This window comes from Lottia gigantea (assembly GCF_000327385.1).
Source record: "Lottia gigantea unplaced genomic scaffold LOTGIsca_67, whole genome shotgun sequence".
In the NCBI taxonomy this organism is placed as follows: domain Eukaryota; kingdom Metazoa; phylum Mollusca; class Gastropoda; family Lottiidae; genus Lottia; species Lottia gigantea.
In genome coordinates, this window is record NW_008710284.1 from 1,256,823 (window position 1) to 1,276,483 (window position 19,661).

General features: G+C 33.0%; 1 protein-coding gene across 1 annotated transcript; it reads right to left on the reverse strand.

Annotated features, from left to right (window-relative positions):
• Positions 1 to 239: 239 nt before the first annotated feature.
• LOTGIDRAFT_235646 (hypothetical protein) lies at positions 240 to 19,297 on the reverse strand (the record flags this gene model as incomplete). The annotated part of the gene is made up of 9 exons (XM_009065067.1): positions 240 to 2,415; positions 2,630 to 2,689; positions 6,989 to 7,082; positions 7,448 to 7,596; positions 7,866 to 8,066; positions 8,469 to 8,702; positions 8,899 to 9,025; positions 13,432 to 13,494; positions 19,175 to 19,297. 9 exons carry the CDS (start codon positions 19,295 to 19,297, stop codon positions 2,246 to 2,248), a joined length of 1,221 nt encoding a protein of 406 aa, XP_009063315.1. The 3' UTR covers positions 240 to 2,245.
• Positions 19,298 to 19,661: the final 364 nt, after the last annotated feature.

Genomic DNA, 19,661 nt, shown 5'->3' on the forward strand with positions numbered 1-19,661 from the left:
TAAAACCTCCATGATAACCATATATAAAATAAGCAAATATCTCTAAAACTATCATCATTATTTCCATCTTCTAATATAATCTGTTACTATGGAGATGACCTTAACCTTGACCCTGTTCTGACCTTCAAAATGGAATGTGCTGATCTTCTATAGACTATGATTGGTTATAAATTTAAACTATTTTTAGCACAAACCAAATAAATATACTATAAATATTGGTATAATTCTTGAAATTCTCCTTTTTTTTAACATCGACTGAAATATGAAGATATTTAAATTGCTTCTGAAGTCAGCTAACCATGGACAATATTGTCATTATCAACGACATTTCTACCAGTCATTTTAGACTTTTAGCTAGACATAATGTGTCTAACAACAGCTCCTCATACATTTGTAATAGAATTTACCAAACAAGACAATTCCGTCAAACAAATAAAAGTTGTATAGTAGTGGACTCCTCCAAAGAGAAGTACCATCAGGTGTTCCGAAAAGAGAAAGCATAGTCTGCTTCGCAAGTGACACCCACCACTTGTAGTAATTCAGACCTGAATATCAAAAAACTTATTCAAAAGCAATATAAAATTCGACAATTTCATCGACAAGTTTTGGCTTTTAATACAAATAGATAGCATGATATAAAACATTAATATTCAACCTTAGAATGAAGACAAATAAAGTAGTTAAAATGGAGCTTTATATTGAACCATCATTTTCCCCAAATGAATTTGACAATTAAAATAAATCGTAAAAAAAAAATTAAAATTTCTTATTTACTGATTAGTTTATGGCATATACAAATAATTTCTATATACACTTCAAATATTATTTACAAAGTTCTTATTTTAAAAACTGGTTGGTGAAACACCATCAATATCTAGAAGGTGCTCATTACGTTCAACTCAAACAATTGCCTATCTTCACAATGGTCAAGGTATTACTAACTTCATCTTATACCTTGACAACAATAGCCAGTATTCTTGTATCACCTATTGTGAGAATGTTCCAGTAAGAGCTTTTCTTTCAACATTAAGATGTATCATTTTTAAAATGCTCTGCCATTTAAATAAAAACTTTGTAAAATTAAATTAAATTCCTTGATTAATCATAAAAAATTTAACCTTTCACAAATTTAACGACTTTTTTTTAGATTCTTTGAATGCCATTACATCAAACTAACAGTCTACCCTGAAAGTTTTGCTAGAACTGGGCAACACGAGAGAGGTGTTTAACAGTGTCCCTTATTACTGATAGTACCGGAGTCTTAAGCGATTATCAATATGCAAATTAGTTCCAAAAATTACAGAGGTAGAATTAACCATAAGGAATCTGCAGAGAGTTGTCGAAGGGCGTTACAATTTGAGAGCCTTTGAGGCTGTTTTTATTGTCAGTTCTCATTTTATATTTTAGAAAAGAAGTCAAATCTTGGGTTGAATAAATTCTCCAGTATGTGACATATATTTGCCAACATTTTTCCGTAAGATCATCATCAATTTTGAGGTCCGTTAAATTTGTGAAATTGTGTCAACTACTGATGGATTATTTACAACTAAAATTTTATACATAATTATTCTATTTACAAATATTAACAATTTATTGTTGTTTTTAAAATGTTCATGTCCAAGGCGTTGTGCCTGCCTCAAATTATTTCAAAAATTTTGATTCGAAAAGATTTTTCATATTATTTGACAGCAAAGATGAATTATTTCGTTAAATTTAATTCAAATTCAAATCATACATTCTAAATTTCAATTAAGCAATAAAATATTTTCAAAATTTACACTGGCCAATGAAATCATTTTTGTATTTTTAATCAGCCAATGAAATCTGTTAAAATTTCAAACTGACCAATGAGATACTTTGAAATGATTCAAATTTTTAATGATTTAATGCTGATGAATATATATGAAAAGTTGATGAAATAAAATTCTGTTTTATTTCAATACATTTGTATGTCATCTCTTGGAATATCATTTTCAAAATGGCAGTCGTTTTTTGGCCTTTTAATGGATTTCTGTGAGGTAATTCTGCACCATATTTCCCGCTCAAACTTTTGACAGATTTAAATTTTGGTGAAAATATTAAAAATACCAAGAGATGACATAAGTGTTTGTTAAAAGATATTTTTTCGGATGAACGATTTTTTTTCTCTCGAAAAGAACATTTGTGACCCTTCATAAAAAAAATCAAACTCGGAAAAAAAATCCTTAATATCTAACATGACCCTATAATTTCATTCTCTAACTCCTCATGCGTAAAATTCTTTATCCTTTTCTGCTCGGTGATACGAGTAATTAGGCATTTTTCGTGGCTCGTCCAAGGCATAGCTCCCCTCGTCCTTTTTCCTCATACGATACACTATAAACATTATTAATAAAATGGCACATAATAGCGTTACTACAGCTCCACCTATGATAGCTGAAACGAAAAAAAGAAAATAACGTTACAGCTAATGAAAATTATTGGGTTCATGAAAACAGACAAGGAAATGGAAAGTGGTCTATTCCACCACCACAGCAAAAAAGGCAAGAAAATATTTGTCAAAACATCGGCAAATCTTGAAAAATTTCAGTCAAGTCTGAGCCAGAGTGATACAAGGTGTTCTAGATGGAAGGCTATCATAGTAACTTACCTGCTAGAAGGCCTGGTTGGGTCATTATATGTGTTACTGGACCAACCAAATTATTTTCTTCTGAAATATAGAAATAGGTAACACATTAAACAGAATAATGATGTCACAAGTCAAAATAATGATGTCACAAGTCAAAATAATGATGTCACAAGTCAGGATAATGATGTCACAAGTCAAAATAATGATGTCACAAGTTATGATAATGATGTCACAAGACAGGATAATGATGTCACAAGACAGGATAATGATGTCACAAGTCAAAATAATGATGTAACAAGTCAGGATAATGATGTCACAAGTCAAAATAATGATGTCACAAGTTATGATAATGATGTCACAAGACAGGATAATGATGTCACAAGACAGGATAATGATGTCACAAGTCAAAATAATGATGTAACAAGTCAGGATAATGATGTCACAAGTCAAAATAATGATGTCACAAGTTATGATAATGATGTCACAAGACAGGATAATGATGTCACAAGACAAAATAATGATGTCACAAGGTATGATAATGATGTCACAAGGAATGACTAAGCTGATATCTCAAGATGACATAGTAACCAATCAACCGGAAGTAGACAAATATCTCCCACAAGCTAACAACGATTTTAATTGGTTGTCTAGACCACTGAGAGTCATCCTGAATCATCTTCAACTCAAACATGAGCTTAAAAATAAGACAATTACCCGATGGAAGTGTTAAGCCCTCGGCACCATCCATTCTAGTTTGAATAATCTTATACATGTATCACATTTTTAACACAGCTTTAGAGAACAATTCTAAATGATATACCAATAGAAGTCTATACTATTCTGATTTTTGAAATCCAGAGATCTTAATTACAATCAGTACTGTTACCATCCAACTGCTCAAACCAAGAAGAGTACACTTTTTTCAATTCCAACTTTCATATTTTACCCTTCTTTTTGATAGTTTACACAAATTTATTTCCCATCTTAAACTGTATAGCAGTTAAAATACACAGTTTTATTCCATACTCTTACAAACACTGTCAGTCTGTTAAGATAATTTCCACTTGCTAGTAAGTTTCAGATTTTCACTATCTGTTAAATCATGGCTAAACCACAGTGATGACAATATCTTATAATGATTCTAGTTAAAATACGAACATCATTTCACCATTCTAAATCAAACACCATCCAGAAATCAGTTCACTTCAATATCTGTTAAATCTGTAAAATCATGGCTAACCCACAGTGATGACAATATCTAGTTAAAATAAGAACATGATTTAACCACTGATAAAAACCTGACACAATCTAGAAATAAGTTTTCATGTAGAATATCACTTCCAAATCTTACTTACTTACTTACAGCATAGTTTAACCACAGTCAAGACAATCTTATAAAGATTACTTCCAACACCAAAAAAACAAGCCAGAAAGTAGAAAATCATTGTCTATAAGATAACAACATGACTAAACCACAGTGAAGATATTGTATAAAGATTCTAGTTAAAATAAGAGTGTATTTTCAACATTGACTCAACCTTGGCTAGAGATGTTACAATATATCAGTATTATTGATTGCTTCTATCTCAACTCTCTAGTCTTGACACAGTTTCATCAACACATATTAACTCTAATCTAACAGTTTACACCACCATAGAGGACCCTTACAGTTTACACCATGATAGAGGACCCTTACAGTTTACACCATGATAGAGGACACTTACAGTTTACACCATGATAGAGGACCCTTACAGTTTACACCATGATAGAGGACCCTTACAGTTTACACCATGATAGAGGACCCTTACAGTTTACACCATGATAGAGGACCCTTACAGTTTACACCATGATAGAGGACACTTACAGTTTACACCATGATAGAGGACACTTACAGTTTACACCATGATAGAGGACCCTTACAGTTTACACCATGATAGAGGACCCTTACAGTTTACACCATGATAGAGGACCCTTACAGTTTACACCATGATAGAGGACCCTTACAGTTTACACCATGATAGAGGACCCTTACAGTTTACACCATGATAGAGGACCCTTACAGTTTACACCATGATAGAGGACCCTTACAGTTTACACCATGATAGAGGACACTTACAGTTTACACCATGATAGAGGACCCTTACAGTTTACACCATGATAGAGGACCCTGCTCAAAACTTACAATTTACAAAACGTTAAGAGACTGTTCATTAGGTGATAAAAACTAACAAGAAGCCATCAAATGCAAAACATATGGAATACAATTATATGGAATAATATGTAAAATATTTTAAAGTAGTAAGGGGTTCTTGTCGAAGGTCATTAACAGCATCCAATCAGAGTAAAGCAACAATAGGCAAGTCTAAAGAGTGAAATGGTTAAGAGACTAAATAATCAAGACTTTAGAATGATTGCTCAGTAGCGAAAAAAAACTCTCTTACAATTGATAATACTATGTGTTTATTGGACAAATGTTTTTGAGACTAAATAATCAAGACTTTAGAATGATTACCCAGTAGCGAATGAAGTCTATGTCATTAAATTTAACTAAATTTAACTTAAATGAAACCTCTATCAAGAAATTGTATTATTTTGTTATATTGGACAAATGTTTCTGAGACTAAATAATCAAGACTTTAGAATGATTACTCAGAAGCGATTGGTACGTCCATCAATAATGATGTTGTCATAAATAAATTGGGATAGTTTTCTTATAGCCTTTTAGCTCAATGAAGGATATCTATTGATATTGATGGCCATTACTACACTTGGCCAATATCTCTCTTTATTCTATAGCACATCAGGTTTATAGCTTTTATACTTTATATCCTGAATATTGCAGACATCAAATTTTGTAAGAGTTCTTATCTGATGGCAACCAATGTAAATTGTCTTGTACTTTTTTATTAAAGAAGTGAGTTATACCATCATATATTCTCTTGTGTGATTTATTTTTGTCTAGTACTGTAGCCTACATTTTCTAGATAATTTCAAAATTAAAATATTTCCCAATGAATATAATTAACCTCTGAACTCTTGAGTGTAAATAAAATAAATATATACCCTAAACTTCTAAGTAATATAACTTAAAGCCCACAATAACAGACCATTTTGATTTAAACCTTTGAATACTGAGTGTAAATATACCCTTGACTTCAACTACAAGAACTTTAAAAGTATATGATGTTAATATTCTGTGACGTCATGGTAACGGCTGCTTCACCAGCCCTTTCGATATAAATCACATAATTACGTGGCTGGTAGCAGTCACTAGTGATGAAGGGGTTAAGAGGTAATCATTTGATCATTAGAAATGAAATGAATGGAGTTTTTTGTCCTACTTTTCTGCACCATGTAGATTTGATCATTAGAAAATTACTTTAATTGTCATCGCTTTGTGACAAGGAAACTAACGTTACTAGGTAGCCATTTTGAATTTGATAGCAACATTAACTACTATTGTAATTGAACACCGTCATTAATTGTCTTCTCATGTTTCTGGCAATAGATTAATCAAGACTATTCATTGTAATTAGTCTCAATTGTCCAGTGGTTGTCAATTGTTTGACTTACGAGTATTGTCAGGAGTTAATTGGTAGTAGTAAACTGGCCACAAATTTTGTCTTTCGTTCCGTATTTTGTAAAATTAAACCATTTTTTTCTTGTTATATTAAATCTGGGGCATACACACCCTTGAAATTTTGTGCTTTGTAAAGGAACACAAGATAATGTGTGTTCATTTGATGAACACATGGTGTTCATGTGTTATTCATGGTGTTCTTGTGTTATTCATGGTGTTCATGTGTTATTCATGGTGTTCATGTGAAGGCCTTACCACATTGGAGTCATTATCTTCAGCAACATCACCATTACAGTTATGTACATGTGCAAAAAAGAATTTCCCATCCTGTTTTTGACTTGTAATAATTTTCTAAGGTCTATGATCTTAGGATTTTTGAAGAGCTGTGTTTACTAGATATATATGGCAAGGACAAAAGCCAGACATATCTAGTTGGAAGTCAGTTGACATAAAGAGTAAACACGAGCTAGTTAATATTCACATCATGTTTACTCTACAGACTAGTCTTAATACATCATCACAGCTTAAAGTAGCAATACCACTTAATATATATAACACAGCAACTTAAAGTAGCAATACCAGTTAACATATATATCAACATCTTAAAGTAGTAGTATCACTGAACAACTTAAAGTAGTAATACCATTTATATATAGTATATCACAGAAACCTAAATCTTAGACTAACACAACACAAGTAGAAATATCAGCAAACATATAAGTCAAAGCCACTACTAAATAAAAGGGCTATATCAAGGAAATTCCCCAGTCAAGGACAATAACTCTAGAAGACAAGCTTACCTGTGTCTGGTTCATCTGAATCTGTTAGATCTATTCCACCATTATCTTCTGGTAAAGGTTTAATATTGGTATTATCATTAGGTGATTCTGTATACTGTAAATAGAATAGATATTATTATAGAGGGGTGGTCTAGGGTGGGAAGAGGTGTTGGGGGTAGGAGGTTGGTAGGTTTGGGGGAGGGGAGCTGTAGGGTTGAAAATTGTATTGACTTGCACCAGCACTAAAATGGGCTATTAAGCACCAACGCTGTACGGTTGAGGGGGACAGAGTAGAGTAAGATTAGAGCCAAGGTTAAATATTGGTATTAACCAATAACTATTTGTAGAATTTAGGGGATAGGGGGTGATTATGAGTACTGTATATATAACAGTATTTGAGTTAACTGTGGACTTGGGGATATAACAGCAATGAGTTCTACCCAACTGGTATATTATCAGGTATATTAAGTTAAGACTGACCTCTGTTTCTGGTTCAGGTTTAGATGTCTTGCCCTGATTATTGGTTTTTATTTTTTTAGTTGTAATAATCTCCTCTATAACCACTCTAGGTGTTGTAGCTATCGCTGTAGTCTTCAGATTTTTAATAGGCATTAATGTTGTTTCAGTTACTGGAAAAATAAAATGAGCATCACCTTGAGTATTTGAAATTAGCTAGAGTTTTACATTCTACTCTTTTGCTCCTGACTGGACTTTTGAAATAGAGTTTTATATCCTACTGTTCTGCACATCATTGGACTATTTAATGGACCTACTTGAATAGAGATATAATACTTTAATGAAAACAAACAAGTCCCAACTAACAAGGAATCTGTTTGACAAATTAATATCTTTCTTACAATGAAATATGGCTGATAATTGATAAAAAAGAGAAACATACTTTGACAATTTGGTTTGTCGTGGATGAAGACTTCAGTGCCCTCTATTTTTTTACCATAAGGTGTAGCACAATAGCACATAGATCCTTCACACTGAACAGGTTGAAAATATCCCTCCACTGTACACTTTGGTCGTTTACCACCCAATAATCTGGTACGTGAGAATTTGACGATTTCAAACACACAAGGTCTTAAGTTAGAACCTGAAATAAAAAAGGCGTTGTTTTTCTTAATTCTTGGTTGGTAGGTAGATGACAAGTTAATGTTTGCTTCTAGCGGATGCTGACATCGCAAACTAATTCTGATTAAGTTTACATTATATACAGCGCAAGACCTGTCTGTTTGTCTGTCTGTCTCGACATCTTAAAATCTAAAGTCAAATTAAAATCAGGCTTAATTTCAACTCAATATAAGTTATTGTGAAGTTTATCATCCCCTCAAATACATTAATATAATACTTAAAGTTCAACTTAACTGTGGTCTGTTTTAATGCATAAGTTATCTTAATAAATAGAGTTACTTCCCTTACATAATAATAAACATATACATGGAATATTATGATAGATTGACAGAAACGAATGGTGAGTTGACATATTACCACTTACCTAATTCACAATCTGGTACATTAGGTTGTTCCATATTGGTAGACGGGATCATCCTGCCATCTAAATCTGAACACCAACAGTCGCCAGTGCCTGGATAACCTCGACATTGCATGGTATCGTAGTCACCCTCCACGGTACATCGTGGTACGTAGTTTCCTATTAAATCTTTACTGGCTCGTCTTAACTGTTCACAAGGTGTTAATGGCTTGCTGGTGGTGGTAGGAACTGTTGGTTCTACAATGGAGGATACAGTCACTAGCTATAAAATCTTTGATGTTACATACTTTCAAAGTACCCAATTGTCCATCGTACCCCTACAAACTATGACATCCCCAATGACTCGTGACGTATACTGACTATTACCCGCTTACTCTATCCCATGTACCATGGCACCCCTCAATACTTCTTACAAACAGAAGTTACAACCTACCTGTAACGACAGGTACCCCCATTCCACTACCAGATCCTGATCCTCCAACATCCTCATCATCTGGAGATCCATCATCATCATCTTCATCATTACCAGACCCGCTCCCACCCACAGCTGGTTCATCAGCCTGGAGTAGAAAATGAAAATGAAATGATTGGAGCTTTACGTCCTACGTTCATTGAGCTAATGTTGTTTGTAGAACATAAAATAAACAAGCCATCAAAAACTTCATAAACAAACAAGAAAGGGAGAAAAATAGAGAAAACATTTTAATAAATTGTCACGAACCAAGCATTAGATTTCAAACTGGCATAGCTAAGTATTTCCAAGTATAAAACATATCAAATAGATTAAGCACCCGTCCATAAAAATCAGGGAACCAGTCAAAACAGTCTTCCTGCTACTGAGGCTGAGATTCTAGAAATTTAGGGCAAAACTATGCTATTTTCCACAGCCCATTTGTGTAGTTATAATCAACTTAGACCCAACTGTGTGACACGTATGTACTCATGTTTAATATTATATATAATGTACAGTTATTAAATATATTCATATTGGATAATACATACTTAGTAATTATATATATACTAATATATCATACACAATGGAGTAATTAACAACGTCATTTACTTAAAGTGATAGTGAAAAGGTTTTCTAAACCTTTTATGTGTCTGGGACACTGATAGCATCAGTATGCACCATTCCAATTTTCAGTCAGACGTCTGTGGTTCTTGCAAATTTCACTAAAACTAAGCATTTTATGAATTCTCTATCAAAACACAGCTAATATATATGTGGCTTGGAGACTCTGACACTAAGCGCCTTTGTATAGGGACATTAATAGCATCGTTTTGCACCCTTTAAATTTTCAGTCAGATGTCTGTGGTTCTTGCTATTTTATTTAAACTAGGCATATTATGACCTCACTATCTCAAAGTCCCGTAGATATTATAAGCAGAGTTTGATAGTAAATTCATAAAGTGCTTAGTTATAGTGGAATTTGTCATGGCTATAGTTATAAAGTTGGAGAATCTATCAGACTAAGAACTGCCATCAAGGGGACAGTATTTGTTGTAGTTTGTGTAGAATGATGATTCAACTCTTTGCGAATGACATCATCTTACAATCTTCACTGACAGCTGTCAAATTGTCATTCCACAACTCTTCTTTATTGGAGATTACATGAGTGCTACTATAGCCAACGTAGCGGTAGTCTAGTGCTCCACATGGCCTAATCAAATTTATTCATAATAATATGCACTTAATTTGTATTTATGTATTCTGTTTTATTCCTTGTATTATATGAGGAACTGTTTTACAATATTCCACACTAGTTATAACTGTTCTACATAGCCTAATCAAATTCATTCTTTTATTCATATGCACTTATTCGTATTTATGTATTCTGTTTTATTCATTGTACCATATGGGAAATCATTCATTCATTCATTTGTTTATTTATTCAATAAATCATGAACACAAAGTTCTGTAGACATGCTATAATTAATTAATCTTTCTAATTACACACTGCATGACATGTTTCAAAATACAATCATTAATTCATCTACTTTCTAATTCATTCACTCATTCATTCTTTCACTTATACATCCATTTATTTACTCATTCATTCATTCATTCATCTAATTGTTCATTCATTCACTCATTTATTCTTTCACTTATACATCCATTCATTTATTCTCTAATTCATTCATTCACTTATCCGTCTATTTTTTTTACTCATTCATTCATTCATTCATCTAATTGTTCATTCATTCATTCATTTATTCTTTTACTTATTCATTCATTCATTTATTCATTCAATCATTCATTCATCTAATCCATTCATTTTTTCATTTATTAATCCATTCATTCATTCTTTAATTCATCCATTCACTCCTTTATTTATTCATTCATTCACTTATTCATTCATCATTTCCTCATGTCAATGAGTAAGAGAGATAAGAGGTTACTGTAGCTAGATAAAATGAGTAACTGACAAGTGGCAACCTGGAGTCAATAGTGACATTAATTTCATTATCAGTCAATTTACTACCAATGAAGGTAATTCTATTTCATGACTTCACTAAGGCTGTTGATGTGACGGATTGTGATTAATCTAAGCTTAAATAGGTATATAATAGTGAGAAGCAGGGTTTGGTATTGGTACTATTTTAGGGTTACCTGATTTGGGTTATGAAGCCAGGCAGTGCAAAATGATTCAATGAGAAATTTTGCACAATCCAAGCCTACTATCAGTCTGGTTTTTCAACTGTACAGGAATCTTTAACGTGCACTGCCTGTAGCAAACATGGCTTCTGTTTTGGAGGAACAGTGGACCTCAGGGCAAGTTGGAAATACTGGGGGAAATGATGGAAAGGTTCTTCCTCCTCCAGTGAGTATATTGATGATTTTACTACAGACTAAAGACAACTCTACGAAGTTGATTAGAGACATACATTCCAACTCAGAGATCTTTTACAATTGGTTGAAATTGATACAGAAATAATGTCCCAAGTCAGAAGAAATTGTGAGCTCAAGTGAAAAGAAAAGTTGTGAACTTCCAATCTAATTCAATAGCAGCCATTTTTTCTGAGAATTGAAATTATTACAATTTCTATTCCCTTGGTAACAGAAAGAAAATTACCTAGCACCAAATGACCTCCAAGGTGGAACCCTGGCTTCAAAAGAGTTAATAACATTTCCTGCTACTCTCATGTTTTTAACAGTTTGATTCAATTCGGTTGTCATGACGATATGAAAGCGAAAGTAGAATATAAAAGCGGGGAAATAAAAGAGTGTAGTTTTACTAACAATAACACTGTTACAGTTCTATTGGAAATCTATACTTTAACTAAATTGTTTTTAAAGGGAGCAGTCAAGCACTTAAAAGCTAATTTATTCAGCTGGAAAGCTGGAACTTAAAAGACGGAAATGGGACACGAAGTAACCAATGGCCTTTCTAGGTAACATTCGGTGAGGGGGGCACCAAATGTTTCAAGGATGCCATAGGCAATACTTTTACTATGTAAAATGATAACAAATTTGAGAGTGCTGCCAAAGCAGAGCCCTCTGTAGAAAGGCAACTGGAAGTAACACGCTTTATCAGCTTGGGTTTTCAGTCTTGCATCACCTAACTCTGGGTTATATTCTAGAGGTGACTAATGGTTGAAGCAGAAACACCTGACATCACTTAACTCTTGGTTATATCAGTAACAATGACTGATGTTACAACCAGAAAACAAAACATTAATTTCAGAATTGTAATATTATGAATTGATTTTTTTCCATGTCATTTGAATAGCAAGATACATATGTGACAACAATGTTTACATATTAATACACATTGTAACACATTGTTGACATGGTGACACATGGTTGACATTGTAACACATGGTAACATCAGGTGAGACATTCTGACCTTCAAAAACCCAGTTACCTAATGGTGTCAGGAAGCCAGACCAATTCTAATGGAATCATACTAAAGACCACCAACACATGGCTATTGGAAATCCATATTGGAAACAAGCTGGGTTGATTAGACAAAGTGGCAGCAGGTGTTCCCAGGGGCTCTCAATTCATATTATTGACAATCAATATAGGTCTGACTTCACATAAGGCAGATAACTCTGGCTCTACACAGTACCTCAGATATGATGGATGATATATTGTTACAGGGTAGGGCCAGACAACATATTAGTTTTTCATGAGGTTCATCCCAGGCATAGTAAGGGCCAAACATATTGGTTTTTCATGGGATTCAACCCTACCATGGTAAAGGCCTAGAGTTGTCAGTTGTTGAGGGGTCTTAAGGTTAATATTGGGTGATGTTAAAAATGTCCAAGAGTTTTTGTAGCATGCAAAAATACAATAACAAGACTAGAGTGAGTAAATGTGCAATAAATATAACTTCCATTAATACATGCTTACAGATCACTTTTAGTCTCTTTCTAAAAATAATATTTTTCCAAACGACAAGTGTTTCCGAGAGCCAGCCCGGTGTCAGCTTTCAACCACTATCACCTACTAACTTAACGAACTGGTTACTAATGCATCCAGAAAAATGATCATGTAGTCGTGCTCCTGAATGAACAGTAAGATCATCAGCAACACTTCAGTTTTAATCGTTCACAATGCTCAATTCATATCCTCCATTTAGAAGGGACTCCAAGCAATTCTGTTTTTACTGGCAAAATTAGTTGTAGATTTATACTCATATTGGCAGAACAGAGCTCCCTTTTAAATAATCAATATTCCATTATAGTGTTGACAAAATTGTTGTTAGTCAATGTGACATTAATTCTATATTAGCATGCATATTCTTAAAGCTATCATGAAGTTTCAAAAATGAAAAGGAAAAATCTCGAAGGCTTGATGGTTTTTTAGATATGAATGTCCAATGAGTGCAAACTCTTAAAATTTGAGTACATTAAAAGATGCATTCAATGGATCAAACTGAAACCAAAATTCCATTTTTTCAAATTCATGATAGCTTTAAGTTTTGAAATGAATAAAAATAAAATTTGATTGACTTACCATGGGCATGCTGTAAAGATCTATATCAATGAGATTGTCAGCATTATGATACGATGGTAATGACTGAAAAAACATTAAAAATAGCAGGCAATGAAATGACCAGAAAATACAAACATCAACATGCATTACATGTGCATCAGATCTTAAAATTAGGTCATGGTTATTCAAATTAAAGCCCTTGTTGGTGCATCAATATTTTCGACAAAATTAAAGGGATTGTGACTAATGCAAGATTCCTCAGACATCATTTACAGCTTTTGTGAAAACTCAGCAAGCATGCCCTCACTGGATAGCGACACCCAAATTTCTGGATCACATTTTCCATCAGGTTTTTATCTAAACAGATGATTTTTTGTCATTTAGTCACTCATTCGTGCACATAATGTCTCATTTTTCATCAGGAAGGGGTAGTAGGGAAGATTTGTGGCACTTAAAACTTTATGTGTAATTCCAAACTGGTATGTGTTCTGTGTAATTTGAAATGATATGTGTGATGTGTAATTTGAAAATGGTATATGTAATGTGTAAATGGTATGTGTTATGTGTAATGGTATGTGTTATGTGTAAAACTCTGGTGTAATTACACAGCACATGTAGTCAATCTCTCAGTATTCTGTATGTAATTTGTCTCAGTATTCTATATGTAATTTGTCTCAGTATTCTATATGTAATTTGTCTCAGTATTCTATATGTAATTTGTCTCAGTATTCTATATGTAATTTGTCTCAGTATTCTGTATGTAATAAATATTTTAATAAGAGGAAACATATAAACTTTTAATCTGATTAAATTTCACACAAACCTTAATTCTAGAATTTTAAGTAGATAAGAATGCTTGTCAAGAAAACTTGATGGAAATTAATTTCACTGATAGCATGTTTGCCAATTCCTCCTCCTACACAACATCTATCACTGCTTTTAATTAGCGTTAAAGAGCCACTTTCAATAACATAAATGTGATAAAGAATTTTGTTGAAAAAAATATGAACAATTCTTAAAGGTACACTTACACCTCAGTGATGACAAGTTGTGTATTGTAGTGAATAATGATAACAGTCATTTCAAACACAACTGTCATGTAACTGAGTTATGGGTTGTGACCACTTTCATAATGCAACTTGAAATTCCTTTATTTTTCTCTAAGGTAATTCAACAAGCTTACCCATGAGGCTATTCTACTTTACCCTAGTTCTACTACTTTCAACTCCCCGTTATCCCCAGCAGGGAATTCAGAAGCGTGCATTCAAATCAATTCATATCAACACATCAATGCCACTTTAAATTCCAAGATTTTCCCCAGAGGGAATTTAACATGAAGCTTACAGTAGAAGACCATCAATATCCATGATTATATTAGAAGATAGACTGGGAGAGATTGTCAAGACTTATTTTCTAGTCTGATCACAAACTACATACCATTCCTCATTAGACTGCAATATGTTTATCACCTTGCCTTCAGCATCATCACAATGTCACACTATTACAAACTTTGTCTAATACCTTGACTGCAATAGCCATCGTTGTCATATCACAGAATGCAGCGATATGATTGGATTGTACGCTGGTAAATACATCAAGTTATTTACCCCGATTAAACTCGCAGCTTAATTGTTTAAGTCTTTCTGTCAAGGGCTGTATTTCCTACTGTCACAAACTTCCCTGATTGCCATAGCCACATTTAACTTGATTTGATTTGATATGATTGGATAATATTCTTGCAGATACAGTCAATCAGAATCCCCAAAAAAACGTGCAGCCAAATCATTTACAGTCTTTCTGTGGAGAGCTCTGATTGGCTGCATACTGTACTATACAATCCAATCAAATCGCTGCATTTACAAACTTCTGTGACACAAGAAAGGTGGCTATTGCTATCACGGAAGGATGTTCCACATTTAAAACATTCAACTCAATTTCTTTTAGATTTGTGACTATTTTTCTCAAAAGACAAACCAATTATTGAGTAAGACTTGACACATTAGTTTCCCAGGAGTCTAAGTCCAGGACAAAATCATCTAATAAAGTATTAAGACACGGTTAAAACGTCTTATAAATAATTCAATTTGGTAGTCGGGAAAAATTAAATCAGGGTTTAAAGGAACAGTCTATTGATTTGAATAGAAATAACTTTCCTTTGATCTTTCAGTTGGTACTAAAATAACAACGGAATTGAGTAATTTGTTAACTGTATCAAAACAAAAAATGTTCCATAGACCACAAAAACTGTCAAGAATATAACAAGTTGGACAAATACAATCGAAGCTATCAGACTATAACTTTAACACAAGTATAAGCAATCTACAGTAGCGTAAATAAATATATTCATTGTTAAATTTGATCAAAAAACACCACAAAATCTACCAGTTATCAGGTAAAATAGAACTCTAATCAGATAATACAACCAACTTGACATTCATTGTTAAATTTTCACTCAAGAAAATATTTTGGTACCACAAATAATACCAGGAATATTACTAGTCAAACAAATACAACTTCCCTAACAGACTGTAAACTCAAGTAATATTACTAGCAATCTAGGTAATTAGCCAGTCATTACTAGATTTTGATAAAGTAATTAGTTAGTTAAGTACTGTACTTACTAGCTACCCTACTGTGAGCTCTTTTAGATACCAATATACAGAAAAAACATAGTCTGTTCTTGGCTTTTTAACATCCATTCCTACTATTTTAGTTGTAAGGTTTAGTAAGGTTTAGTAAGGTTTAGTAAGGTTTAGCATAAAATGATGTGTAAAGAAATTAATGAGTTTACATGCTATAGAATCCTGATTCCCAACCTGGCTATCAAATTAGTTAAAGGTATCATATTAGTTAGAGCTATCAAATTAGTTAAAGCCACCAAATGAGTCAGAGCTATCAAATGAGTTAGAGCTATCAAATAAGAGCTATCATATTAGTTAGAGCTATCAAATAAGCCAAAGCTATCATATTAGTTAGAGCTATCAAATAAGCCAAAGCTATCAAATAAGAGCTATCGAATTAGTCAGAGCTATCATATTAGTTAGAGCTATCAAATAAGCCAAAGCTATCATATTAGTTAGAGCTATCAAATAAGTCAAAGCTATCAAATAAGAGCTATCGAATTAGTCAGAGCTATCATATTAGTTAGAGCTATCAAATAAGCCAAAGCTATCATATTAGTTAGAGCTATCAAATAAGTCAAAGCTATCAAATAAGAGCTATCGAATAAGCCAAAGCTATCATATTAGTTAGAGCTATCAAATAAGCCAAAGCTATCATATTAGTTAGAGCTATCAAATAAGCCAAAGCTATCAAATAAGAGCTATCGAATAAGCCAAAGCTATCATATTAGTTAGAGCTATCAAATAAGAGCTATCATATTAGTTAGAGCTATCAAATAAGTCAAAGCTATCAAATAAGAGCTATCGAATAAGCCAAAGCTATCATATTAGTTAGAGCTATCAAATAAGCCAAAGCTATCATATTAGTTAGAGCTATCAAATAAGTCAAAGCTATCAAATAAGAGCTATCGAATTAGTCAGAGCTATCAAATGAATCAGAGCTATCAAATAAGCCAGAGCTATCAAATGAACCAGAGGTACCGTCAGAGCTTTTCTTTGCTTCAATATTGAGACAGGTAAGTATCAGTGCCTATGATTTGTGTTTGAAACTACCATATAGTGTAGATCTGTAGATGAATTTTCTACTATCTTTAAATACATAGATGAGTTTAAATACTTGTATTAAAGTGAAGGTAAGATCGATGGGCCATCAAATAAGATATAATCAGGAGAAAATTACTGTTTATTTCACACGAATAAATAATGATATGTTTTAAACTCAGCTCAACTTAATTACAATCTGAACCTAATGGTAATGTCTGTCACGAGATTTATAACCTCTGACTTGATTGAAGTAGTAAAAAACACTAAGTATTAACGATCCAAACAGCCAAACGAAAACCTGGAATCTAAAGTAACATTTTGGCGAAACATTGATAGCAGCTAATGAACTATTCATATGAGAAATTATATCATTAATAAGTTTGTATTTCAGAATGAAAAGTGGTATCAGGTGTCTAGAAGAGTAAACATACTCTGTCTGGTGTCACATCCGCTCATATATCAATTATAAGTGAGTAAGTATTTCATAATAAGAAGTGGTATCAGGTGTCTAGAAGAGTAAGCATACCCTGTCTGTTACAACCCCTCACATGAGAAATTATATCAATTATAAGTGAGTAAGTATTTCATCATGAAAAGTGATATCAGATGTCTAGAAGAGTAAGTATACCATGGAACATATGGGAATGCTGAATTCTCACCAGTTGCGTATGGTTGCAAAATCATTTAGTTGCAAGTAGCGTTCGTAACTCATGACCATTAATTATTCACAACCATATACAACTGCTAATCACTTTGGTGTGAGGTTACCTTTAATGATCTTTTTTTGTAGAAAATCTGTGTAAAAACTATGGAGAATTAAAAAGATAAGCTGTGATTTAAATTTAAAATTCAGCTAGACTGATATAAGTGAATTTAAGTGTTTTAATCTGAATTGAACTAGCCTGGGATGATATATCTATCTCTTGGATTGATTCCAAAACGTCTGGTACCTTTCTATACTTTCATTCTTCTTTTCACTGGTTATTTTTTTTCATTGGTAATCAATCTAACTTCAGGATATAAATTGCGTTGAAAAGTTATGTGAATTTTTTATGAAAGAAATGTGTTTTATTCTGTAATATATTTCTTTGTGTTTGTGATATGTACTCTTCAAATCTTTTTCAAATTTGGAATCTGCAGCGCATTGAATCACATGATATCTTTAATGTGTTTGCAATACGTCTTAAGACAGTCATTAAGAATTGCAATGTTTAAGATTCACATATAGAATTAGAGTGCAGGCTGAAATAGGTCAGCTGTCTGAAGATCACACATCATGAAAACTATACGTAACAACATGTTTCAGGTTCTGTTTTAATGTTTGTAGAATTAGGCACAGGGGTAAGGAAGCACAAGATATTTTGATATACTATTTCTAATATTTATTAATTCAATGTTTCACATGTTCATACAGATAGTGTTATCAAAAGATTAGCCCATTGGACATATAAACTTTGTGAAGTAAAATCTCTTTGGAACATCTGTCTTTGAAGAAGTTCCTGGCAATGATTAAAGAGAGGAATAGTTTGGAATTCCAGGAACATGCCTTCTGGAAGAAAGAGTTAGTCTAGATGATTAAAAGTTGACTGTTAGTAATTGAAAAGTCCGTTTCTATAATTTGGAACACGTTTAGAATTTAGAATGAATTTCTTGAAAAAATCACGAAATGAATGACTTTATGTGAAATATTGAAAATTATTGGAAACTGTTTGAATTAGACTGTAAACTAACATGTAGAGTTATTTTGAATAGTGTTAATGAATAGATTACTATAGAAGTTAAATTCAAATATGATTTCTTATTAATTTAAAAGTGAAGATTCAAAATTTTATAAATCTATTAGACCAAAGCAAGTAAGGAACACAGATTCAAATATCCTGATATTATTTCCTGGAGGCCGGCATTACTTAAATTGGAACTCTTCATTGATAAAACCACATACAGTACCCACTCCTTTCTCGACTGCACTCTATAGCTTTGTTCAACACAGATAATATCGAAATATTTACCATACCAATTTAATTAACAATCTTGTTGAAATACCTTGGCTATAACATACCACTTTATTCTTAAACAACAGCTCCCCGGGGAGTACCTACCACTACAGAACATGGCTCTTTACTTTCTATGGGCTTAGTTTGTTTTCCAGGCAATGGAAAATCAATGTTATAAGATTCAATAACATAGATACTGTCCATTAAAGCCTTGTTTACTCTTCCCATGGGGTCATCTGAAATACTTAGGATTACCACACTTAAAGATCAACTTGGGGTGGGGTGATATGATCAATCTGCATACAACAACTAGGGGGTCTGACTAACCATTGGGAATCTGATCTTGTGCTTAGGGTTGTGATCTTGGGGGTTTGATGTTGGGGGTCTGATCTTGGGAGTTTGATCGAGCTATTTGGGTTAGGGTTATGGAAACCAATTCTAAATTTTACCCTTGTCTCTTTTCCAACACATCATTATCTGTCTAGACAAGACCTAAGAAAAATTTACAGTAAATCATCACTGACCCAGTCTGTTAATGAGCAATCAATGAGCAGATAATTTACATAAGTTTCTAATTACCTCCCTTGAGACT